The sequence below is a fragment of the Pelobates fuscus genome, chromosome 1 (assembly GCF_036172605.1).
Source record: "Pelobates fuscus isolate aPelFus1 chromosome 1, aPelFus1.pri, whole genome shotgun sequence".
NCBI lineage: Eukaryota > Metazoa > Chordata > Amphibia > Anura > Pelobatidae > Pelobates > Pelobates fuscus.
In genome coordinates, this window is record NC_086317.1 from 136763928 (window position 1) to 136791098 (window position 27171).

The 27171-nt window shown below is 45.5% G+C and overlaps 1 protein-coding gene across 1 annotated transcript; it reads left to right on the forward strand.

The window, feature by feature from the left end:
• On the forward strand, positions 1 to 27083 carry LOC134597646 (zonadhesin-like). Its single transcript, XM_063444849.1, has 16 exons — positions 1 to 249; positions 2386 to 2538; positions 2735 to 2812; positions 3326 to 3388; positions 4508 to 4570; positions 5440 to 5502; positions 6621 to 6683; positions 7633 to 7695; positions 8609 to 8671; positions 14922 to 14984; positions 15880 to 15942; positions 24124 to 24186; positions 25095 to 25157; positions 25700 to 25747; positions 26058 to 26120; positions 27009 to 27083. Exons 1-16 carry the CDS (start codon positions 1 to 3, stop codon positions 27081 to 27083), a joined length of 1296 nt encoding a protein of 431 aa, XP_063300919.1.
• The last annotated feature ends 88 nt before the right edge of the window (positions 27084 to 27171 follow it).

The window sequence follows — 27171 nt, forward strand, 5'->3', positions numbered from 1 at the left end:
ATGAAACAGGTTAAAACCATATTGAAAGGTATCATAGACTCCACACCAATACCTACACCTTCTAGACTATCCATTCACGATCACGTGTTCCAGTCACTTTCAGACCTCCTAGATCCCTCATCATTTGAATCACAGATAAATAATGTCATTAAAACTGCCATATATCTAGCATTCTACGGCTTTCTCCGGCCTAGAGAATTCACCACCACTAACACTAACTCCCCTGACTTCATCACAAGAGCACATCTGGTAAAATCACACGACCACTACCTACTTTCACTAAACCATACGAAAACTGGGGGAAGGGGTCAGACAGTTACAATCATATATTACCCCACAAGCAATCAATGGTGCCCCATTAAAGTGTTGGATCATTACCTTTCCTTCATTCAAAGTTCACCAAATCAACCATTTCTGGCTTTACACGGGAATACACTCACCACTGGTAGGTTTATGCTTTATGTTAGAATGTTGTTGGTATGGTTAGGTGTTAACCTGGCAAATTACTTGGGTCATTCCGTATAGGAGCCGCTACCACGGCATCCAAGAGAAATATTCCCGTACACATTATCAAAACGTTAGGTCGGTGGAAGTCCACTGCCTACATTAGATACATACCTCAACCTGTACAAGAGGTATATGATTATGTGATGTATATATGTTGTATCTGTAGGCTAAATAAATTTTGTTATGATATCTCTCTTTTGCCCTCTTTTGTTTTAGGCCTACCGCATCGTCGGTTCCGGCACACCACAACCGACTTTGCCCCTTCCTTGTATGTTTTATATCTCTAACTATACAGCTTTTCATGCCCTGAACACAAATGGAAAGCTGGGCCTGAAGTTGTGAGAAGGGCTTGGTTTCCCTTCTTAAGGAGCACCAGCCCCATCCTCACCACCATCTCAGGTCTGGTGATTTGCCCCACCCACCACTCCCATTTTCTCTTATCTTTATGTAAGGTATGCCCTCTTTTATTTCAGGCCTACTGCATCATCGGCACACCACAACCAACTTTGCCTCTACCCTGTATGTTTTATATCTCTTAACTGTATGGCTTTGGATGCCCTGAACATAAATAAATATATATATATATATATATATATATATATACATATACACACACACATGCAGAATGTGTGTATGTGTATAAACACATACATACACGCAGAGTGTGTATATGTGTGCATGTCTTAGTATGTTTGTGTCTATGGATGCAATGTGAGGGTGGTATGGGCAATGCAAAGATAAAGTGACACAGAATGACGGAGGGTCAGTATGACAGGGTTGGGGGTGAGTGTGACAGGGCTAGTCGAGGCAAGTGGATTAGAGGGGTTAATGTGACATGGTGAGCGTGGCATAGTTGGGGGTTGTATCACAGGTTTTGGGTGAATGTGGCATGGTTGAAGGAAGGAGTGTGACAGAACAAGGGGAAGTGAGGAACAGGGTTAAAGTGACAGAATGAGTGTACCATAATTGGGGAGGTAAGTATCATAGGGTTGGGGTGAGTGTGGCATTGTTGTATCACAGTGTTTTGGTGAATGTGGCATGGTTGAAGGAGGGAGTGTGACAGAACAAGGGTAGGTGAGTAATAGAATTAAGGGGGGTTAAAGTGACTGGATGAGTGTGGCATGATTGGGGAGGGAAGTATCAAAGGGTTTTGGTGAGTGTGACATGGTTGGAGGAGGGAGTGTGACAGGGCGAGGTGAGGTGAGTGTGACAGGATTAAGGGGGGGGAGAAAGAGTGACAGGATTAGGGGTGAGTGTGGCACGCTTGGAGGTCAGGATTGGAGGGCCATTGAAATCGCCTAATTAGAGAGCCGCCACTGCCCTGATGTAAGTAACCAGTTTAGAGTGGTTTAACCTCTTACCTGAGGTCTGCTGAGCACTGTTCACCAACTCTCCTAACTAAGTCAGAGAGCCGGTAGCTCTCTGTCTAACCAAAGCAGAGTATGATCAGCTGGGGCTCTCAGCCAATAAGCTAGCTCTGCACTGCAGAGCTCAGCTTAGGAAAGCTACCGGAAGCTCTCCTGAGCTAAGCCACTAGAATAATTTGACTGCTTAAAATGGGGTAGTACGAAGGCACTCCTTGCGCCAGAGTGATTATGGTGCCTGGAGTGTTTCTTTCATGGAGTTACCTTTATCTGCTATATGGGATCAGATTACACTGTGATGATAGTAAACATTAAAAGGTAATTAGGGAAGCCCATATTGTTCTTTATTAGCCTAAATAACTTCTTTGGAGAGTGAGTGTTATGTTTGGATGTAGTTTTACGTTTCTGAAGTCTCTTCTCTCACATATAAAAATGTCCAGAAATGTCTCAATTAAAATACTGTCTTGTAAAAGAAATGAAATATATTGAAAACCTTTTTCATTTCCATTTATAGGAAGGAAAATCAAGACGGAAGTCAAGACGGAAATCAAGACAGAAATCAAGACAGAGAGCAACGTTTAAAATTCGTAAGAAATCGATAAAATCCAAACGCAGGCGGACAAAATCCAAACGCAGACGGAAGAGCTCCCGCCGCGCGACCAGACAGGTAACATCTTTACTGATATGGAAAGCAAAAAAATTTACCCATTGATTTACTAAGTAGAGTAAATAACCCTGCTGTGCTTTCAGTTGTCCTCCCTTGGAACTGCATGCCAAATCTTGCTCTTTTTAATACTGTGAGCTTCTTTCTTGATCATCTTTATTAAATGTATATCCACAGTTCATAATATTGTTATTTTCAGTTGTCAGGGAATAAAGAAAAACAAATAAAAACAATGTCAATGGATTTACGGACAGAAAAACCTTTCCTTCCAAACCAGGTACTAGTAATTCAAACTCACATACTTTAAGTCTTTATTAATAAACTAGCCTTGAAAATGGATTATTGCTTTTCAAAGGACCATATGCACATCACAAGCTTCTTTAGGAAAAGAATTCCAACCCTTCCCGGAACATTTTACTGTTTAATTATTATAAAAATTGTTATATATATATGTATATACTCACCCATACAATGGCTAATAAACTATGTATGTCAATGTGTATAGTGTATGCGTATATGTCTGAGTGCATGTATGTATGAGTCAGTGTGGCTTTGGAGTCACGCACAGATAAGGCTCCATCAGACTTAACACAGGTATTTCAGAGCCCAGCACCCTTTGTTCTGTTCAGAAGATAGTAAGGAGCTTTTAACAAACAGAGTAGGTTCCTCATCAGACATGGGACTATATGCAGCTGCCTTGTCAGCCTAATGGGAAATCAGGCCCTGGCTCAGGATATTTATTAATGATAATTGAAAACATTGAGTTGAAGATTTTTCTTTTCTTTCATAGACTACAGCACCGGAAAGAACATCAGAACCAACATTGGAGATCAAAGAGGCCACTAAAGAAGAGGTAACAGACTAAACAACATGCTATAGTTAAATCATAAGATTTTCAGTCTCTGTAATACAACCTGTAAATTAAATTCACTTTGCTCCCTCCTGCTCAGACTTAACAGGCCAGGGGAGATCAACTGTTTGGTATAATCTGATCCATTGGAAAATCAATGAATTTAGAGTTCTGAGTTGGCCATTCTGGCCCCATACTTCTCCCCCTCCCTCCAGGAGATCAATATTTTTAGACCTAGAGGGCGGAGCCAGACAGAGATAATTGTGTTCATGTTCAGTGGGTGGGGCCATGCACAGACCACTGTGTACAGCCTGAGGGGGCGGAGCTATGCTCAGATCACTGTGTTCAGTCTGAGGGGTGGGCCATGCTCAGATCACTGTGTTCAGTCTGAGGGGGCGGGCCATGCTCAGATCACTGTGTTCAGTGTGAGGGGGCGGGGCCATGCTCAGATCACTGTGTTCAGTGTGAGGGGGCGGGGCCATGCTCAGATCACTGTGTTCATTCTGAGGGGGCGGGGCAAAGCTCAGATCACTGTGTTCAGCCTGAGAGGGCGGGGCCAAGCTCAGATCACTGTGTTCAGTCTGAGAGGGCGGAGCAATGAAGAGATCAGGCTTCATCAGAATGCATACAGAGATCTTAGAGGGCAGTAGCCTCTGTACTGAAAGTGCTACTTTAGTGAATGTGACAGACTAAACAATATTCTATAGTTAATCTATAAGGTTTTCAGTCTCTGTAATACAATGTGTGTGCAATGCTTGTAGATATATTTTCTAGCATTATGTGTCAGTGTGGCTTTGTGTACCTCTTATGCATTTCTGAGTTGGCCATTCTGGTCCCAGTCCTCTCCCCCTCACTACCAGAGATCACTGTGTTCAATCTGGGTGGCAGAGCCATTTACAGATCAGACTCCATCAGACCTAATACAGGTATCTCAGAGGCAAGTGCCCCTTGTTCTGGTCAGAAGTTAAGGGGGAGATTTTAACAAACAGAGTAGGTTCCCCATCAGACATGGGACTATATGCAGCTGCCTTATCAGCCTAATGGAAAATCGGGCAATGGCTCAGGATATTTGTTAATGATATTTGAAATCATTGAGTTGAAGATTTTTATTTTCTTTCATAGACTACAGCACCGGAAAGAACATCAAAACCAACATTGGAGATCACAGAGGCTACTAAAGAAGAGGTAACAGACTAAACAATATGCCATAGTTAAATCATGAGATTTGCAGTCTCTGTAATACAACCTGTAAATTAAATTGGGAACATTATAAAATTAAATTCACTTTGCTCTCTCCTGCTCAGACTTAACAAGCCAGGGGAGATCAACTGTTTGGTGTTATCTGATCCATTGGAAAATCAATCCATTTAGAATTCTGAGATTTAGAGTTCTGAGTTGGCCATTCTGGCCACATACTTCTCCTCCTCCCTCCAGGAGATGAATATTTTTAGTCTTAGAGGGCGGAGCCAGACAGAGATAATTGTGTTCATGTTCAGTGGGTGGGGCCATGCACAGATCACTGTGTTCAGTCTAAGGGGGCGGGGTCAAGCTCAGATCCCTGTGTTTAGTCTGAGGGGGTTGGCCATGCTCAGATCACTGTGTTCCGTCTGAGGGGGCAGGGCCATGCTCAGATCACTGTGTTCAGTCTGAGAGGGTGGAGCCATGAAGAGATCAGGCTTCATCAGAATGCATACAGAGATCTTAGAGAGCAGCAGGCTGCTCTGTTCTGAAAATGCCACTATAGTAAATGTAACAGACTAAACAATATTCTATACTTAATCTATAAGGTTTTCAGTCTCTGTAATACAGTGTGGGGGTGGAGTCACGCACAAATCAGGCTCCATCAGACTTAAAACAGGCATCTCTGAGCCCAGCACCCTTTCTTCTGGTCAGGAGATAGTAATGAGCTTTAAACAAACAGAGTAGGTTCCCCATCAGACTTGGGACTATATGCAGCTGCCTTGTCAGCCTAATGGGAAATCGAGCACTGGCTCAGGATATTTATTAATGATATTTGAAATCATTGAGTTAAAGATTTTTCTTTTCTTTCATAGACTACAGCACCGGAAAGAACATCAGAACCAACATTGGAGATCAAAGAGGCTACTAAAGAAGAGGTAACAGACTAAACAATATGCTATAGTTAAATCATAAGATTTTCAGTCTCTGTAATACAACCTGTAAATTAAATTCACTTTGCTCCCTCCTGCTCAGACTTAACAGGCCAGGGGAGATCAACTGTTTGGTGTTATCTGATCCAGTGGAAAATCAATGCATTTAGAGTTCCGAGTTGGCCATTCTGGCCCCATACCTCTCCTCCTCCTTCCAGGAGATCAATATTTTTAGTCTTAGAGGACAGAGCCATACAGAGATAATTGTGCTCAGGCTCAGTGGGCGGGGCCTTGCACAGATCACTGTGTACAGCCTGAGGGGGCAGGGCTATGCTCAGATCACTGTGTTCAGTCTGAGGGGGCGGGGCAATGCTCAGATCACTGTGTTCAGTCTGAGGGGGCAGGGCCAAGCTCAGATTACTGTGTTCAGTCTGAGGGGGTGGGCCATGCTCAGATCACTGTGTTTAATCTGAGGGGGTGGGCCATGCTCAGATCACTGTGTTCATTCTGAGGGGGCGGGGCAATGCTCAGATCACTGTGTTCAGTCTGAGGGGGCGGGGCCATGCTCAGATCACTGTGTTGTCTGAGAGGGCAGAGCCATGAAGAGATCAGGCTTCATCAGAATGCATACAGAGATCTTAGAGGGCAGTAGCCTCTGTTCTGAAAGTGCCACTATAGTAAATGTAACAGACTAAACAATATTCTATAGTTAATCTATAAGTTTTTCAGTCTCTGTAATACAATGTGTGTGCAATGCTTGTAGATATATTTTCTAGCATTATGTGTCAGTGTGGCTTTGTGTACCTCTCATGCATTTCTGAGTTGGCCATTCTGGTCCCAGTCCTCTCCCCCTCACTACCAGAGATCACTGTGTTCAATCTGGGTGGCAGAGCCATGTACAGATCAGACTCCATCAGACCTAATACAGGTATCTCAGAGGCAAGCGCCCCTTGTTCTAGTCAGAAGTTAGGTGGGAGGTTTTAACAAACAGATTAGGTTCCCCATCAGACATGGGACTATATGCAGCTGCCTTGTCAGCCTAATGGGAAATCAGGCCCTGGCTCAGGATATTTGTTAATGATATTTGAAATCATTGAGTTGAAGATCTTTCTTTTCTTTCATAGACTGCAGCACCCGAAGGAACATCAGAACCAACATTGGAGATCACAGAGGCTACTAAAGAAGAGGTAACAGACTAAACAATATGCTATAGTTAAATCATAAGATTTTCAGTCTCTGTAATACAACCTGTAAATTAAATTGGGAACATTATAAAATTAAATTCACTTTGCTCCCTCCTGCTCAGACTTAACAGGCCAGGGGAGATCAACTGTTTGGTGTTATCTGATCCATTGGAAAATCAATCCATTTAGAGTTCTGAGTTGGCCATTCTGGCCCCATACCTCTCCTCCTCCCTCCAGGAGATCAATATAATTAGTCTTAGAGGGCGGAGCCAGACAGAGATAATTGTTTTCAGGTTCAGTGGGTGGGGCCATGCTCAGATCACTGTGTTCATTCTGAGGGGGCGGGGCAATGCTCAGATCACTGTGTTCAGTCTGAGGGGGCGGGGCCATGCTCAGATTACTCTGTTCAGTCTTAGAGGGCGGAGCCATGAAGAGATCAGGCTTCATCAGAATGCATTCAGAGATCTTAGAGGGCAGTAGCCTCTGTTCTGAATGTGCCACTATAGTAAATGTAACAGACTAAACAATATTCTATAGTTAATCTATAAGTTTTTCAGTCTCTGTAATACAATGTGTGTGCAATGCTTGTAGATATATTTTCTAGCATTATGTGTCAGTGTGGCTTTGTGTACCTCTCATGCATTTCTGAGTTGGCCATTCTGGTCCCAGTCCTCTCCCCCTCACTACCAGAGATCACTGTGTTCAATCTGGGTGGCAGAGCCATGTACAGATCAGACTCCATCAGGCCTAATACAGGTATCTCAGAGGCAAGCGCCCATTGTTCTGGTCAGAAGTTAGGGGGTAAGTTTTAACAGACAGAGCAGGTTCCCCATCAGACTTGGGACTATATGCAATTGCCTTGTCAGCCTAATTAGAAAGCAGGCCCTGGAACAGGATATTTGTTAATTATATTTGAAATCATTGAGTTGAAGATCTTTCTTTTCTTTCATAGACTGCAGCACCCGATGGAACATCAGAACCAACATTGGAGATCACAGAGGCTTCTAAAGAAGAGGTAACAGACTAAACAATATGCTATAGTTAAATCATAAGATTTTAAGTCTCTGTAATACAACCTGTAAATTAAATTGGGAACATTATAAAATTAAATTCACTTTGCTCCCTCCTGCTCAGACTTAACAGGCCAGGGGAGATCAACTGTTTGGTGTTATCTGATCCATTGGAAAATCAATCCATTTAGAGTTCTGAGTTGGCCATTCTGGCCCCATAACTCTCCTGCTCCCTCCAGGAGATCAATATATTTAGTCTTAGAGGGCGGAGCCATACAGAGATAATTGTGTTCAGGCTCAGTGGGCGGGGCCTTGCACAGATCACTGTGTGCAGCCTGAGGGGGCGGGGCCATGCTCAGATCACTGTGTTCAGTCTGAGGGGGTGAACCATGCACAGATCACTGTGTTCAGTCTGAGGAGGCGGGGTCAAGCTCAGATCACTGTGTTTAGTCTGAGGGGGTGGGCCATGCTCAGATCACTGTGTTCAGTCTGAGGGAGCGGGGCCATGCTCAGATCACTGTGTTCAGTCTGAGAGGGTGGAGCCATGAGAGATCAGACTTCATCAGAATGCATACAGAGATCTTAGAGAGAAGCATCCTCTGTTCTGATAATGCCACTATAGTAAATGTAACAGACTAGACAATATTCTATAGTTAATCTATTAGGTTTTCAGTCTCTGTAATACAGGGTGTGGGTGGAGTCACGCACAGATCTTAATACAGGCCTCTCAGAGCCCAGCACCCATTGTTCTGGTCAGGAGATAGTAAGGAGCTTTTAACAAACAGAGTAGGTTCCCCATCAGACATGGGACTATATGCAGCTGCCTTGTCTGCCTAATGGGAAATCGGGCATTGGCTCAGGATATTTATTAATGATATTTGAAATCATTGAGTTGAAGATTTTTCTTTTCTTTCATAGACTACAGCACCGGAAAGAACATCAGAACCAACATTGGAGATCAACGAGGCTACTAAAGAAGAGGTAACAGACTAAACAATATGCTATAGTTAAATCATAAGTGTCACGATTCGGGGAACCCAACACGCTAACATACACACAGACACACACACAGAAAGTGTGCAGTACCGGTCCTTAGAGTGGCCGGGCTAAGCACACACAGAATAGTCAGGAGACAAGCCGAGTAAGGGGAACCAGAAAACAGAATAACGAGAAACAAGCCGAGGTCAAAGGGTAGGAGAAAGTCACAAAGTCAGTATAACAAGCCAGAGAGTACGTAACCAGAAATCACACGTTCAGAATCAATACTATAAAGCAAAGACCACAACAGGGCAGGGAGGAACAGGAAAGGTAAGTATATAAACCAGAAGGTTAATTCTGATTGGCTAATTTCCAATCAGAATTAACAATCACACGTGGGAGATATCTAAACCTCCCACTGTGATTGAGGCACTGTGCCTTTAACGCCGGGTCAGGTGACTGACCCCGGCGTGTAACAAATTGGCCGGTCTCCCAGCGTGCAGCGTCATGCATGCTGCCACTGGGGGACCCGGAAGAAGACGCGGACGGCACCCGTGGCTGGGAGGATGCCGCCCGCCGAACACCTGGCAGGAAGGGGACCGTGGACGGCTGGAGGGTGAGTGCCGCGAGCGGACTGCAGCCTCCCCTTGCAGCCGCCCGCGGGGTCCTGACATTACCCCCCCCTCGAAGACCGCCCAGAGGGCGGGAAGCAGAAGGCTTCAAAGGAAACCGGGCATGAAAGGAGCGGATCAAAGAGGGAGCGTGCAGATCAGAGCACGAAACCCACGACCGGTCCTCAGGGCCGTACCCCTTCCAATCCACCAGATATTGCAGCCGACCCCTAGAAACGCGAGAGTCGAGAAGGGCAGCCACTTCGTACACATCACTGGGGACAGCGCGAGGGGAAACAGGCCGCCCGAGGGGACGAGAGAACCGGTTGCAAAGCAAGGGCTTCAAAAGCGAAACGTGAAACGTGTTCGGAATGCGCATGGAAGAGGGCAAGTCCAGGGAGTAGGAAACGGGGTTAACCCTACGTAACACCTTGTAGGGACCAAGGAACCTGGGAGCGAACTTCATCGAGGGAACCTTGAGGCGGAGGTTCCTAGAGGACAACCATACCCTATCACCCGGAACATAGGAAGGGGCCGCACCCCTATGGCGATCAGCAAACTTCTTCTGAGCAGCCGCTGAACGGGACAGCGCAACATGGACCTGATCCCACATCTTCCGCAAAGAGGCGAGGTGCTGGTCCAAAGCGGGCATGCCCTTGTCGGAGAACGCACCGGGAAGGACGGAAGGCCGAAACCCATAAGCAACCTCAAAAGGACTTAAGCCAGTAGACGAATGAGACACCGTATTCCTGGCAAATTCAGCCCACGGAAGGAGGCGAGACCAGTCATCCTGGTGCGCATTAGTGAAGCAGCGCAAATACAACTCCACAGACTGATTAGCACGTTCGGCTGCACCATTAGACTGCGGGTGATAGGAGGAAGTAAACGACAAGGAGACCCCCATCTCAGCACAAAAACCCCTCCAAAACCGAGAGACAAATTGAGGACCCCTGTCAGATACAATATCCTCAGGTACCCCATGCAAGCGGAACACTTCCTTGGCAAACACCTGAGCAAGCTGAATCGCAGAAGGCAGTTTCTTAAGCGGAATAAAGTGCGCCATTTTAGAGAACCTATCCGTCACAGTTAATATCACTGTCTGACCATCAGAAGGAGGAAGGTCTACAATAAAATCCATGGATAAGTGGGTCCATGGTTTCTTGGGTATCGATAGAGGCATCAGGAGACCCTGGGGTCTCACATTAGGGGACTTACACTGCGTACAGACCCGACAAGCCTGCACAAAATCCACCACGTCTCGTTTGAGTGAAGGCCACCAGAACTGTTGAAGGAGGCCCTTATAAGTCTTGGTAACCCCTGGATGACCAGCAGTTTTGGCGGTGTGAAATAAAGTTAATAACTTCTTTCTGTCATTCACTTTAACGTATAGTCTGCCAACAGGCGTCTCAGGGGGTGCTTGAGTTTGGTATGTTTTAATATTATCAAGAACAAGAGACGAAACAACCAAACGGGTAGCAGCTATTATCTGAGACGCAGGTACAATAGGTTCAGGGGTCGGGTTAACAGATTCTAGAGGTTCATACTGTCGAGAGATAGCGTCAGCTTTGGCATTACGGCAACCAGGTCTATAGGTAATCACGTATTGGAAGCGTGAAAGGAATAGAGACCATCTAGCCTGCCGGGCGGACAACCTTCTAGCATCAGCTATATAGGAGAGGTTCTTATGATCTGTTATAACCATAACTTTGTGTCTAGAACCCTCTAATAAGTACCTCCATTCCTTAAAAGCCAACACAATAGCTAATAGTTCCCTGTTCCCAACATCGTAATTCTTTTCTGGATCAGATAACCTTTTTGAAAAGTAGCAACAGGGATGGAGGGGTTCGTCATACGATGATCTCTGTGACAGTACTGCTCCCACGCCTGATTCAGAAGCGTCCACTTCCATAACAAAGGGAAGGGAAGGATCAGGGTGGCGTAGTACTGGAGCAGAGGCAAATGCCTTCTTGAGAGTTTCGAAGGCCTTAAGGGCTTCAGGAGTCCAAACCCTAGGGTGTAGACCTTTCTTAGTCAGCTTCGTTATAGGGGAGATAAGTGGTGAAAAGTTTCTTATAAATTTCCTGTAATAGTTGGCAAATCCTATAAAACGCTGGATAGCCTTAAGACCTTGGGGAAGCGGCCAGGATAGTATGGCTTCTAACTTAGCAGGATCCATACTGAAACCCTGTTCGGAAATTATATATCCTAGAAATTGCACCGAGGTCTGATCGAACAAACATTTTTCTAATTTACAATAAAGTCCGTTCTGTAATAACCTTTTCAGCACCATCCTAACATGATTATGATGTGTCTGCAAATCAGGGGAATATACAAGGATGTCGTCAAGGTACACCACGGCACAGACATGCAATAGATCCCTGAGGACATCGTTTATTAGGTCCTGAAACACAGCGGGAGCATTACACAGTCCAAAAGGCATGACTAGATACTCGTAATGTCCGCTACGTGTATTGAATGCTGTTTTCCACTCATCATTCTCCTTTATACGAACAAGGTTATAAGCCCCCCTGAGGTCTAATTTAGTGAAGTATTTAGAACCTTTGACCCGGTCAAATAACTCCGTGATGAGGGGAATAGGGTAGGCATTTTTAATCGTTATATTGTTCAGGCCCCTGTAGTCTATACAAGGCCGTAGGTCACCCTCCTTTTTGGCAACAAAAAAGAAACCAGCCCCAGCAGGAGAGGAAGACCTTCTGATAAAACCTTTACTTAAGGCTTCCTTTATGTACTCCTCCATTACCTGGTTCTCTTTTTCAGAAAGAGGGTATACCTTACCCCTAGGCGGCATAGTACCAGGTAAGAGGTTTATGGCACAATCATATTCACGGTGCGGTGGTAGTTTATCTGCCTCCCTTTTTTCAAACACCATAGCTAGGTCCGCATACTCAGGAGGAACATTAACAGAAAGTGGTTTGGCTGTGGGTACATTAAGCAAGCCAACAGGACAAACACGAGTCATACATTCCCTTTGACAAGATTTCCCCCAGGAGAGAATCTCCAAACAACCCCAATCAATCATCGGATTGTGTTTAACCAACCAGGGGAAGCCCAAAACGACAGAGGCTGTAGGGGAGTTGATTATTTGAAAGGACAATCTTTCCTTGTGCAAGGCACCCACAGACATAACCAGTTCTTTGGTCTCATGGGTCACCAGAGGTTTCTCCAGTGGTCTACCATCTATGGCCTCCACAGCCAAGGGAGTGACCTTTTGGATCAGAGTCAAAGATGCGGTTTTAGCAAAACTCTCATCCATAAGATTGTCAGCAGCCCCTGAATCTATCAAGGCTTTGGTAATCACGGTAGTATTACCAACAAAAAGGGTAACCGTAATAAACGGTCTAGTAATGGGGACGTGAGGGGTAAACGACATAACACCCGAGGCCGACCCCTCTATAGGCCTTGGGTGCTGCAGTTTTCCCCGCAATTCAGGGCAGGTTCTTAGAAGATGTCCCCTTTTCCCACAGTAAAGGCATAACCCTTCCCTTCTTCGGTATGATTTTTCTACCTCAGTTAACCCAGTAACACCCAATTGCAAGGTTTCAGGGGGAGGTTGGCTAGAAGGGGGTAATGCCAGTAACGCAGTACTGGGTAAAGCAGGTAACATCTGAGTATACATACGCCTCTGACTACGTCTCTCTCTAATACGATTATCAATACGGATGATATAATCTATAAGATCATCCAGAAGGACAGGCAATTCCCTGGAGGCTATTTCGTCCAGGATGTAAGCGGCCAAACCCTCCTGAAAGGCTGTAACGAGGGCATCATTATTCCAAACCACCTCAGCTGCTAGAGTGCGGAATTCGATAGTGTAATCCGCTACAGATCTGTTAACCTGTCGGACCCTAAGCAGAGCTTTGCCAGCAGAAGCAACCCTGCCGGGTTGATCAAATGTGCGTTTGAAAGCGGTCAAAAAGTCTGCAAAGGACATTGGGGAAGCATTCTCCCACATGGGATTAGCCCATGCTAAAGCTCTCCCTGACAAGTGGTTTATCAAAAAGGCTATTTTAGATCTGTCAGTGGGAATGGGCTCGGGCACAGCAGCAGCCACCTCCTGAACGGCAGGCTGCAAGTGTGCAGTGCGAGCCAGTATGGTTTGCAAAGCTGGAGCAAACTGATCCATGCGGTGGTCCAAGCCATCCATTCTAGCCTCCTGATTAACTAGGAGCTGTGGTATGTCAGCAGGTTCCATTATGGCCCTGTTGTAATGTCACGATTCGGGGAACCCAACACGCTAACATACACACAGACACACACACAGAAAGTGTGCAGTACCGGTCCTTAGAGTGGCCGGGCTAAGCACACACAGAATAGTCAGGAGACAAGCCGAGTAAGGGGAACCAGAAAACAGAATAACGAGAAACAAGCCGAGGTCAAAGGGTAGGAGAAAGTCACAAAGTCAGTATAACAAGCCAGAGAGTACGTAACCAGAAATCACACGTTCAGAATCAATACTATAAAGCAAAGACCACAACAGGGCAGGGAGGAACAGGAAAGGTAAGTATATAAACCAGAAGGTTAATTCTGATTGGCTAATTTCCAATCAGAATTAACAATCACACGTGGGAGATATCTAAACCTCCCACTGTGATTGAGGCACTGTGCCTTTAACGCCGGGTCAGGTGACTGACCCCGGCGTGTAACAAATTGGCCGGTCTCCCAGCGTGCAGCGTCATGCATGCTGCCACTGGGGGACCCGGAAGAAGACGCGGACGGCACCCGTGGCTGGGAGGATGCCGCCCGCCGAACACCTGGCAGGAAGGGGACCGTGGACGGCTGGAGGGTGAGTGCCGCGAGCGGACTGCAGCCTCCCCTTGCAGCCGCCCGCGGGGTCCTGACAATAAGATTTTCAGTCTCTGTAATACAACCTGTAAATTAAATTCACTTTGATCCCTCCTGCTCAGACTTAACAGGCCAGGGGAGATCAACTGTTTGGTATTATCTGATCCATTGGAAAATCAATGAATTTAGAGTTCTGAGTTGGCCATTCTGGCCCATACTTCTCCCCTTCCCTCCAGGAGATCAATATTTTTAGTCCTAGAGGGCGGAGCCAGACAGAGATAATTGTGTTCAGGCTCAGTGGGTGGGGCCATGCACAGATCACTGTGTACAGCCTGAGGGGGCAGAGCTATGCTCAGATCACTGTGTTCAGTCTGAGGGAGTGGGCCATGCTCAGATCACTGTGTTCAGTTTGAGGGAGCGGGGCCATGCTCAGATCACTGTGTTCAGTCTGAGAGGGTGGAGCCATGAAGAGATCAGACTTCATCAGAATGCATACAGAGATCTTAGAGAGAAGCATCCTCTGTTCTGATAATGCCACTATAGTAAATGTAACAGACTAGACAATATTCTATAGTGAATCTATTAGGTTTTCGGTCTCTGTAATACAGGGTGTGGGTGGAGTCACGCACATATCTTAATACAGGCCTCTCAGAGCCCAGCACCCTTTGTTCTGGTCAGGAGATAGTAAGGAGCTTTTAACAAACAGAGTAGGTTCCCCATCAGACATGGGACTATATGCAGCTGCCTTGTCTGCCTAATGGGAAATCGGGCATTGGCTCAGGATATTTATTAATGATATTTGAAATCATTGAGTTGAATATTTTTCTTTTCTTTCATAGACTACAGCACCGGAAAGAACATCAGAACCAACATTGGAGATCAAAGAGGCTACTAAAGAAGAGGTAACAGACTAAACAATATGCTATAGTTAAATCATAAGATTTTCAGTCTCTGTAATACAACCTGTAAATTAAATTTACTTTGATCCCTCCTGCTCAGACTTAACAGGCCAGGGGAGATCAACTATTTGGTATTATCTGATCCATTGGAAAATCAATGAATTTAAAGTTCTGAGTTGGCCATTCTGGCCCCATACTTCTCCCCCTCCCTCCAGGGGATCAATATTTTTAGTCTTAGAGGGCGGAGCCAGACAGAGATAATTGTGTTCAGGCTCAGTGGGCGGGGCCCTGCACAGATCACTGTGTACAGCCCAAGGGGGCGGGGCCATGCTCAGATCACTGTTCAGTCTGAGGAGGCGGGGCCATGCTCAGATCACCGTGTTCAGTCTGAGAGGGCGGAGCCATGAACAGATCAGGCTTCATCAGAATGCATACAGAGATCTTAGAAAGCAGTAGCCTCTGTTCTGAAAGTGCCACTATAGTAAATGTAACAGGCTAAACAATATTCTATAGTTAATCTATCAGGTTTTCAGTCTCTGTAATACAATGTGTGTGCAATGCTTGTAGATATATTTTCTAGCATTATGTGTCAGTGTGGCTTCGTGTACCTCTCATGCATTTCTGAGTTGGCCATTCTGGTCCCAGTCCTCTCCCCCTCTCTTCCAGAGATCACTGTGTTCAATCTGGGTGGCAGAGCAATGTACAGATCATACTCCATGAGACCTTATACAGGTATCTCAGAGGCAAGCGCCCATTGTTCTGGTCAGAAGTTAGGAGGGAGGTTTTAACAAACAGAGTAGGTTCCCCATCAGACATGGGACTATATGCAGCTGCCTTGTCAGCCTAATGGGAAATCAGGCCCTGGCATTGAGTTGAAGATTTTTCTTTTCTTTCATAGACCACAGCACCGAAAAGAACATCAGAACCAACATTGGAGATCATAGAGTCTACTAAAGAAGAGGTAACAGACTAAACAATATGCTGTAGTTAAATCATAAGATTTGCAGTCTCTGTAATACAACCTGTAAATTAAATTCACTTTGCTCCCTCCTGCTCAGACTTAACAGGCCAGGGGAGATCAACTGTTTGGTATTATCTGATCCATTGGAAAATCAATGCATTTAGAGTTCCGAGTTGGCCATTCTGGCCCCTGTAACGAAAATATACCCCAACACGCAGGATTCAGCTTAACAGAAGACAACACAGAGGGGAGATACGTCTGCCGGACCTTAGAGTGGCCGGACTCGACGTATATAGGAGAAGTACAGAGTCAGGAACGATCCGAGGTCAAGGGCACAAAGAGACAGCGTAAACTAGGACTAGCCGGGATCTGGTACACAGAAAACAGCAAGCCGGCAAACAGAACAGATAAGGATAAAGAGATAACGTAGTCAGAAAACAAAGCCAAGGTCAAGTACGAAGGAACACAACTGAACACAACAAGCGCTAAAGGGAACTGAAACAGAAACCACGATAGGGCAAGGAACTAAGGGAAAAGGTGAGTATAAATAACTAAACACCTATTTTGATTGGCCCCTGTCATGTCCACGCCCCCAAAAGATAAGTGTATGGGGAGTGTGGTATGACAGGGACCAGTGTGGTATGACAGGGACCCGCGGCGCGCTCTTAGAGTCAGGCGGGACACGTGACCACTTCTCGCGGTCACTGCCTCCTGTTCCAGCCGTCAGATGAGCCGTGCGCGGCTCGTGCAGCAGCAGGACCGCGCGCGGCTCGAACAGAGGACCCTGGCCGGCTCCTGGAAAGGGTAAGTACCGCTACAGTACCCCCCCCTGAGGACATGCCCTCCGGGCGGGGAGGGCCAGGCCTGGCAGGAAAACGAGAATGGAAGGAATGCACAAGGCGAGGAGCGTGAACAGCATCAGCGAAAATCCAACTGTGCTCCTCAGACCCATAGCCCTTCCAATGCACCAGGTATTGAAGTCGACCTCTTAGGAAACGAGAGTCAAGAATGGCAGAAACTTCAAACTCCTCATGACCCTCCACAGAGACAGGAGGGGGAGGAGGGGTATGCCGGGTATAGCGGTTGCATACGTAAGGCTTCAACAACGAAGTGTGAAAGACATTGGAAATACGCAGATTCTTAGGAAGACCCAAGGCATACAAACAGGATTAACCTTATGCAAAACACGATAAGGACCAATAAAGCGGGGAGCCAATTTCATAGAAGGCACCCGGAGGCGAATATTTCGCGTGGAAAGAAAAACCCTGTCCCCCACGACATAAGAAGGAGCCGCCTGCGATGCTTGTCAGCCTGCACCTTCTGGCTAGCAGCGGAATCCACCAAAGAACTCTGAACCTGCTCCCAAGTATTATGCAAACCAGCCAAATGCTCATCCAGAACTGGCATGACCTGTGAGGAGAAAGCAGCCGGTAGAACAACGGGATGCTGGCCATAAAGGACTTTTGCCGGAAGAATCATGAGTAGCGTTATTCCGAGGAAACTCAGCCCAAGGAAGAAGGTCAGACCAATTGTTCTGATGGTGGGATACAAAACAACGAAGTTACTGCTCCAGAGATTGATTGGCACGTTCAGCAGCTCCATTAGACTGGGGGTGGTATGCGGAAGAAAATGAGAGAGTAATACCCATTTCCGAACAAAAGGCTTTCCAGAACCTGGAAATAAATTGGCTACCCCTATCGGACACAATAGATACGGGAATGCCATGCAACCGAAACACCTCTCTAGCGAAGATAAGTGCCAGTTCCCTAGACGTGGGCAGCTTGCGAAGAGACACAAAGTGGGCCATCTTGGAAAACCGATCTACTATCATTAGGATAACTGTGTTACCATTCGAAGGGGGTAATTCAACAATAAAATTTATGGACAGGTTAGACCAAGGTCTCTCGGGAACGGGTAACGGATGCAACAGCCCACAGGGAACTCTACGAGAAGATTTCATACAGGCACAAGTAGTACAAGCACCTATATAGTCGGTGACATCCTTGCGTAAGGAATCCCACCAGAAATACCGAGAAACAGCTGACACCGTTTTGGAAATACCAGGATGTCCAGCAGTCTTAGTGTCATGATACAACGACAGAATCTCCCGTCTCTCGGTAACATCAACGAATAGTTTATCAGTAGGCCTCTCGCTAGGGGCCATGCTTTGTTTTGCTTGTATGGCCTGCAAGAGGGACGAGGAAATAGACAAAATAGTAGTAGCTATTATCCTGTCTGGGGGAATGACGGGAGTAACATCAATCTCCTGTTTGTCAGCAGTTTCGAACTGTCTGGATAGAGCATCTGCTTTAGTGTTGCGATCACCTGGCCTATAGGTGATAATATAATTGAAATGAGACAAAAACAGTGACCACCTAGCCTGCCTAGAAGACAATCTTTTAGCCTCACTAAGGTAGGATAGGTTCTTGTGATCTGTAAATATGAGGATAGGATCCTTAGTTCCTTCTAACAAATGTCTCCATTCTTTAAGTGCTAAAATAATAGCAAGGAGTTTGCGATTACCCACATCATAATTATTTTCTGCTTTGGACATTTGTTTGGAAAAGAAGCCACAAGGATGCAATGGCTTATCAGGCGACTCTCTTTGGGATAAGACAGCACCTGCCCCGATATCGGAAGCAGTGAGGGGACAGGATGCTGTAAAATAGGTGCAGAGGCGAACGTAGTCTTAAGAAATTCAAAAGCCTGAAGTGCCTCGGGAGACCAGACACGAGTATTGCCATCCTTTTTTGTCATACAGGTGATAGGCGCTACAATAGAGGAAAAAACCTTTAATAAAACGTCTATAATAGTTAGAGAAACCAAGAAAACGCTGAATGTCTTTCAAACCTTGTGGTAGAGGCCATTCTATGACAGCAGAAAGCTTCTGGGGATCCATACGAAAACCTTTAGCGGAAATCAAATACCCCAAAAACTGGACTTCGGATTGGTCAAATAGACATTTTTCCAGTTTAGAATAAAGACCATTAGCAAGAAGGGTCTTCAGAACTGTTGCAACATGTCTGTGATGAGTGTGTAAATCTGTAGAATATATTAATATGTCATCCAAGTACACAATTACAAATGTGTGAATAAAGTCTCTTAAGACGTCATTAATAAATTCTTGAAATACTGCTGGGGCATTACATAGACCAAATGGCATAACAGTATACTCGTAATGGCCAGATCTAGTGTTGAATGCCGTCTTCCATTCGTGGTCTTTCTTAATACGTATTAAATTGTATGCACCTCTAAGACCCAATTTAGTGAATACAGTAGCATGTTTGAGCCTGTCGAATAATTCCGTGATTAAAGGAATAGGGTATGCATTTTTGATAGTGATTTTAATTAGACCTCTATAATCGATACACGGTCTTAAATCACCTTCTTTCTTCGATACAAAGAAGAACCCCGCTCCAGCCGGAGAAGAGGATCTAATAAACCCCTTTTTTTAGTGATTCCTTAATATACTCCTCCATGACACGGTTTTCTTCTTTTTTTTTTTTTTTTTATTCTTTATTTTGTTTGTGCATTATTAGGTTTCATGCATTATATTGACATATACAGGAGATAAAGCAATTTATTTTATAAGAGTATGCATTTCACAGTATTTAGTCAAGTTGATCAGCACATATTTTTATTTTTATACATGTTGCGTAAGAATTGCGGATATTAGTGCTTACATATGTTCCTGGGTTTATAGCCCTTCATGGAATAGTGGTAGCCCTTATTTCTGCTCATTGTAGTTAGGGTCACAGGTTTGTACCATTGGTGAGGCTACTTATTGCTATGTGTAAGTGCACTAGTTTGTGGTGTTCATGAGTAGTCAAGGGTAGTCTACCAGTGGTTTTATATGAGGTGTTGTCACCCTTTATGTGCGGGTCGGCTGTGGTGGAGCGTTAGTGTGAGGTCACGGCTGTTACCACGGTAGTGGAAGCCCCTAACCTAGGGGGGGCTATGGGGGGGGGGAGATGTAGGGAGCTTGTTTGGAGCTTCCCTGCATTAGTGAGGTGTTGTGTGATTGTCACCGAATGTGTGTGTACCAAGTGGATGAAGAACAAAGGTTATAACGGTTATAACGACGAAATAACGAAAAACAGCTATACTTAAAGAATAACAGTTCTGTATGCAGGTATAATAGAGTCCGGTTTAGCTGGGTTGGCTAGTTTTGCTTGCAGACCTTGTCAGGTTTCCGAGTCTGTGATTGGGGCTCGGGGGTAAATGGTCTTGCGGTGGCTGGATCTCCCATCTGGGATGTTCCTGTCTGGGCGGTTGTCTGGAGAGCGTCCGATAGTCCCAGAAGTGTGAGGACTGCAAGTATGTCTGTCTCCGATGTGGCTCTGTGGATAGTCCCGTTGTGCGTAATCATCAGAGTCCGCGGCATGCCCCATCTGTACTGTATGCCTGCGGTTCTCAGGCAGCTTGTTAGGTGCTTTATCGATCTTCGCCAGTGCAGTGTCGCTCGAGTTAGGTCTTGGAAAAAAAACAGGTTGGAATTTTCGAATGGTAGGGGAGTCTTGCCTCTGATTGCTGCCATTATTGCTGCTTTATCTTGTGTTGTGGCACATTTCAGGATAACGTCTCTTGCCTCTGCGGCAGGTGTGTTGTTCCCTGCTGGCAGGCGACATATGCCCTCTAGTGTGCGTTTTCTGGCTATAGCTGGTGGTAGTATAGTGGTTAAAAGCCTTCTTACAAAGTGGGGCAACTCCTCTGAGGTGATTCCTTTCGGCACTCCCCTAAGCTTAATATGATTGCGACGCAGGCGGTCCTCCTTGGTGGCCACCTGTGTCGCTAGTGCTTGGTCGGCTGTCTGCAGGGAGTGCAGTGCTTCGGTGACTTTTGATGTCCCACTTGTTAGTGATTGTATGTCCCCTTCCATGGCAGAGTACCAATATCCGTGGCCAGCAAGGATTGAATCTCCTGCATCCAATTTTGCAGGTCTTGTTTTGTAGCGAAGGTGTTGTCGCTCAGCTCTGTGCAAGCCAGGGGTCGTGTGTCCTCAGGCCTTAGCTCCAGTGAGTGAGCTATCGCCGGTAGTGCTGGCGGTGGGCCTTCTGTGGAGGTTCTCGTGGCGGCCATTTTGGAGGGTGCTTGTCGTTGCAGCATCTCCCCGATGTTTGGCTGGTCTGCTGCCGATGCCGGGTGCTGTTTCTGCGTGCGACGCCCCATGGTTGCAGTGGGGCTGCTGTGTGTTGCGGTGACAGTCTCCTCCGAGTCCGGGTGGTATTGTGTCCCGATGCTGTCTAGGAGAGATTCCAGGCTGTATCTCGTGGGTGTGAGGTAGGCCCGGTGTTTTTGTTTCACCTTTCCCGGCTCTGTTTGGTGAAAGAAGGGCATTAGTTGACTCCTCTCGGTTTCCCAATACTCGGGGTGGGATTAATGTCTTCGATTGGGTTGAGATGCTCGTGATATTCACAGGTTAATCGTTGCGAGGTCGGGAGCTGATGGAGATGGCGTCTGTTCAGCATTGCTCCCAAGCCCCGCCGACACGGTTTTCTTGAACAGATAAAGGGTACACCCTGCCCTTTGGAGGTATAGTGCCAGGCAATAAATCGATAGCACAATCGTAGGGTCTGTGAGGCGGTAATTTGTCAGCCTCCCTTTTATCGAAGACAGTCTTGAGAAATAAGTACTGAGGGGGTATAACCGTAGACAAAGGAGGAGTAGTAGGAACATTAATAGAATTCAAAGGGGTGACTTCAATAGTACAAGACTCGTGGCAGGCTTCGCTCCATGATTTTATTTGCCCTGACTCCCAGTCGAAAATGGGATTGTGAGCACGTAACCATGGGTACCCTAACACGAGGTGTGAAGAAGGAGAGGTGATGACCTGGAACCGAATGGTTTCAAAGTGTAAAACCCCTGTGTACATGTGTAACAGTACAGTTTCATGAGTAACAACTGGAAAACTTAATGGTCTACCATCAACGGCCAAGGCTATCTCCTTCTCTCTGATGGGAATGTTGTTTTTCTTAACAAAACCAGAGTCTATGAAATTTTCAGCTGCCCCGGAGTCAACCAGAGCGTATATGTGCTCAGCTATACAACTCTCTCCCATATGTAAAGAAACAGGGGGAAGTAAACAGTTAGGAGGCAATTTAGGAGACTTAGATATCACACCCAAGGCCAGTCCCCTATAAGGTCTTAGGTGCGAGAGTTTTCCGGAAGCAAAGGACATTCCTTTACCATATGGTCTCTCCTACCACAGTATAGGCAGAGTCTGTTCCTTCTCCTATGTAATTTTTCAGTATCAGAGAGTTTGGCAACCCCTAATTGCATGGGTTCCTCCTCAGATACTTTAACACCCTCAGGTTTATCAACTCTGGGGGTTAATAGGTGTAACCAAACGTCTATTCCCGTTCTTAGTATATAGCCTGTCACGAATCCTATTATCTATATCAATGAGGTAGTCAATAAGGTCCTCTAATGCAATAGGAAGCTCCTTAGCTGCTACCTCATCCAATATAGTGTCAGATAAACCTTCCATGAATGCAGTAGTTAACCCATTGTTGGTCCAATCTACCTGTGAAGCAAGGGTACGAAACTGAATAGCATAGTCAGCCACAGTCCTAGAACCCTGTTTAATTCTCATTAATGCTCTTGCGGCATTTTTTGACCTTTTCGTTGTGTCAAAAGTTCTACAAAAAGCCATAAGAAAACTGTTGAAATCATGCACCATAGGTCCATTAGCCTCCCAAATAGGATTTGCCCACTCAAGTGCTTTATCGGTAAGTTGGTGCATAAGGAACCCCACCTTCTGTGGGAAAGGAACGTGGATACATCTCAAAGTGGAATTCTATTTGATTAATGAAACCTCTGCATGTCTTAGAGTCCCCTCCATACCTAGGAGGAGATGTTAAATGGGCCGAAGTATTAGGCAAAGCAGATACCTCAGGAAGAAAAGGTGTAGGAGGGTTAGGTGTGGTTGCTGGAATAGTTCTAGATAAGAGTGTCTGGAGAGCCTGGGCTATCTGATCCATACGGTGATCCTGCTCTACAAATCTAGCCTCATGGGATGCCATCTGCTGAGCTAAATCTGCGGGGTCCATGGCCCTATCATAATGTAACGAAAATATACCCCAACACGCAGGATTCAGCTAAACAGAAGACAACACAGAGGGGAGATACGTCTACCAGACCTTAGAGTGGCCGGACTCGACGTATATAGGAGAAGTACAGAGTCAGGAACGTTCCGAGGTCAAGGGCACAAAGAGACAGCATAAACTAGGACTAGCCGGGGTCTGGTACACAGAAAACAGCAAGCCGGCAAACAGAACAGATAAGGATAAAGAGATAACGTAGTCAGAAAACAAAGCCATGGTCAAGTACGAAGGAACACAACTGAACACAACAAGCGCTAAAGGGAACTGAAACAGAAACCACGATAGGGCAAGGAACTAAGGGAAAAAGGTGAGTATAAATAACTAAACACCTATTTTGATTGGCCCCTGTCATATCCACGCCCCCAAAAGGTAAGTGTATGGGGAGTGTGGTATGACAGGGACCAATGGGAGACCTTTTCCAATTTAGGCTCCCACTGTCCCTTTAAGAGCGCGCCCGAGACCCGCGGCACGCTCTTAGAGTCAGGCGGGACACGTGACCGCTTCTCGTGGTCACTGCCCGCCCTCCTGTTCCAGCCATCGGATGAGCCGCGCGCCGCTCGTGCAGCAGCAGGTCCACGCGCGGCTCAAACAGAGGACCCCGGGCAGCCCCTGGAAAGGGTAAGTACCGCTACAGCCCCATACCTCTCCCCCTCCCTCCAGGAGATCATTATTTTTAGTCTTAGAGGGCGGAGCCATACAGAGATAATTGTGCTCAGGCTCAGTGGGTGGGGCCTTGCACAGATCACTGTGTACAGCCTGAGGGGGCGGGGCCATGCTCAGATCAGTGTTCAGTCTTAGGGGGCAGGGCCATGCTCAGATCACTGTGCTTAGTCTGAGAGGGCAGAGCCATGAACAGATCAGGCTCCATCAGACTTAATACAGGCATCTCAGAGCCCAGCACCCTTTGTTCTGGTCAGGAGATAGTAAGGAGCTTTTAACAAACAGGGTAGGTTCCCCATCAGACATGGGACTATATGCAGCTGCCTTGTCAGCCTAATTGGAAATCAGGCCCTGGCTCAGATTGTTTATTAATGATATTTGAAATCATTGAGTTGAAGATTTTTCTTTTCTTTCATAGACTACAGCACCGGAAAGAACATCAGAACCAACATTGGAGATCAACGAGGCTACTAAAGAAGAGGTAACAGACAAAACAATATGCTATAGTTAAATCATAAGATTTTCAGTCTCTGTAATACAACCTGTAAATTAAATTGGGAACATTATAAAACTAAATTCACTTTGCTCCCTCCTGCTCAGACTTAACAGGCCAGGGGAGATCAACTGTTTGGTGTTATATGATCAATTGGAAAATCCATCCATTTAGAGTTCTGAGTTGGCCATTCTGGCCCCATACCTCTCCCCTTCCCGCCAGGAGATCAATATTTTTAGTCCTAGAGGGCGGAGCCAGACAGAGATAATTGTGTTCATGTTCAGTGGGTGGGGCCATGCACAGATCACTGTGTACAGCCTGAGGGGGCGGGGCCATGCTCAGATCACTGTGTTCAGTCTTAGAGGGCGGAGCCATGAAGAGATCAGGCTTCATCAGAATGCATACAGAGATCTTAGAAAGCAATAGCCTCTGTTCTGAAAGTGCCACTATAGTAAATGTAACAGAATAAACAATATTCTATAGTTAATCAATAAGGTTTTCAGTCTCTGTAATATAATGTGTGTGCAATGCTTGTAGATATATTTTCTAGCATTATGTGTCAGTGTGGCTTTGTGTACCTCTCATGCATTTCTGATTTGGCCATTCTGGTCCCAGCCCTCTCCCCCTCACTACCAGAGATCACTGTGTTCAATCTGGGTGGCAGAGCCATGTACAGATCAGACTCCATCAGACTCATACAGGTATCTCAGAGGCAAGCGCCCCTTGTTCTGGTTAGAAGTTAGGGGTGAGCTTTTAACAAACAGAGTAGGTTCCCCATCAGACATGGGACTATATGCAGCTGCCTTGTCTGCCTAATGGAAATCAGGCCCTGGCTCAGGATATTTGTTAATGATATTTGAAATCATTGAGTTGAAGATTTGTCTTTACTTTCATAGACTACAGCACCGGAAAGAACATTAGAACCAACATTGGAGATCAAAGAGGCTACCAAAGAAGAGGTAACAGACTAAACAATATGCTATAGTTAAATCATAAGATTTTCAGTCTCTGTAATACAACCTGTAAATTAAATTCACTTTGCTCCCGCCTGCTCAGACTTAACAGGCCAGAGGAGATCAACTGTCTGGTGTTATCTGATCCATTGGAAAAACAATCCATTTAGACCTCTCCCCCTCCCTCCAGGAAATCAATATTTTTAGTCTTAGAGGGCGGAGCCAGACAGAGATAATTGTGTTCAGGCTCAGTGGACGGGGCCATGCACAGATCACTGTGTAAATCCTGAGGGGGCGGGGCCATGCTCAGATCACTGTTTAGTCTGAGAGGGCGGAGCCATGAAGAGATCAGTCTCCATCAGAATGCATACAGAGATCTTAGAGAGCAGCAGTCTCTTTTCTGATCAGCAAACACCTGGCAGGAGGTAAGGAGGGGCTTCGTAACACACAGAGTAGGTGCCCCCATCAGACATGGCACTGTATGCACCTGCCTACTATCTTATTATATTAGAATTAATCGAGTTGAATATTTTTTTTTTCTTTAATAGCCTATATCAAAACCAAGACTGGAAACAGAAAGTTCCACTATAGTAAAGGTAAGAGACTAATAAATATTATATTCTATAGTTAATCTATAAGATTTTCAGTCTCTGTAATACTGTGTGTGGGTGGAGTCACGCACAGATCAAGCTCCAGTAGACTTAATACAGGTGTCTCAGAGCCCAGCACCCTTTGTTCAGGTCAGGAGATAGTAAGGAGCTTTTAACAAACAGAGTAGGATCCCCATCAGACATGGGACTATATGCAGCTGCCTTGTCAGCCTAATGGGAATTTAGGCCCTGGCTCAGGATAGTTGTTAATGATATTTGAAATCATTGAGTTGAAGATTTTTATTTTCTTTCACAGACTACAGCACCGGAAAGAACATCAGAACTAACATTGGAGATCAAAGAGGCTACTAAAGAAGAGGTAACAGACTAAACAATATGCTATAGTTAAATCATAAGATTTTCAGTCTCTGTAATACAACCTGTAAATTAAATTCACTTTGCTCCCTCCTGCTCAGACTTAACAGGCCAGGGGAGATCAACTGTTTGGTGTTATCTGATCCATTGGAAAATCAATGCATTTAGAGTTCTGAGTTGGCCATTCTGGCCCCATACCTCTACCCCTCCCTCCAGGAGATCAATATTTTTAGTCTTAGAGGGCAGAGCCATACAGAAATAATTGTGTTCAGGCTCAGTAGGTGGGGCCATGCAGAGATCACTGTGTTCAGTCTGAGGGGGCGGGGCCATGCTCAGATCACTGTGTTCAGTCTAAGAGGGCGGAGCCATGAAGAGATCCGGCTTCATCAGAATGCATACAGAGATCTTAAAGGGCAGTAGCCTCTGTTCTGAAAGTGCCACTATAGTGAATGTGACAGAATAAACAATATTTTATAGTTAATCTATAAGGTTTTCAGTCTCTGTAATACAATGTGTGTGCAATGCTTGTAGATATATTTTCTAGCATTATGTGTCAGTGTGGCTTTGTGTACCTCTCATGCATTTCTGAGTTGGCCATTCTGGTCCCAGTCCTCTCCCCCTCACTACCAGAGATCACTGTGTTCAATCTGGGTGGCAGAGCCATGTACAGATCAGACTCCATCAGACCTAATACAGGTATCTCAGAGGCAAGCACCCCTTGTTCTGGTCAGAAGTTAAAGGGGAGATTTTAACAAACAGAGTAGGTTCCCCATCAGACATGGGACTATATGCAGCTGCCTTGTCTGCCTAATGGAAAATCAGGCCTTGGCTCAGGATATTTGTTAATGATATTTGAAATCATTGAGTTGAAGATTTTTCTTTTCTTTCATAGATTACAGCACCGGAAAGAACATCAGAACCAACATTGGAGATCAAAGAGGCTACTAAAGAAGAGGTAACAGACTAAACAATATGCTATAGTTAAATCATAAGATTTTCAGTCTCTGTAATACAACCTGTAAATTAAATTAGGAACATTATAAAATTAAATTCAC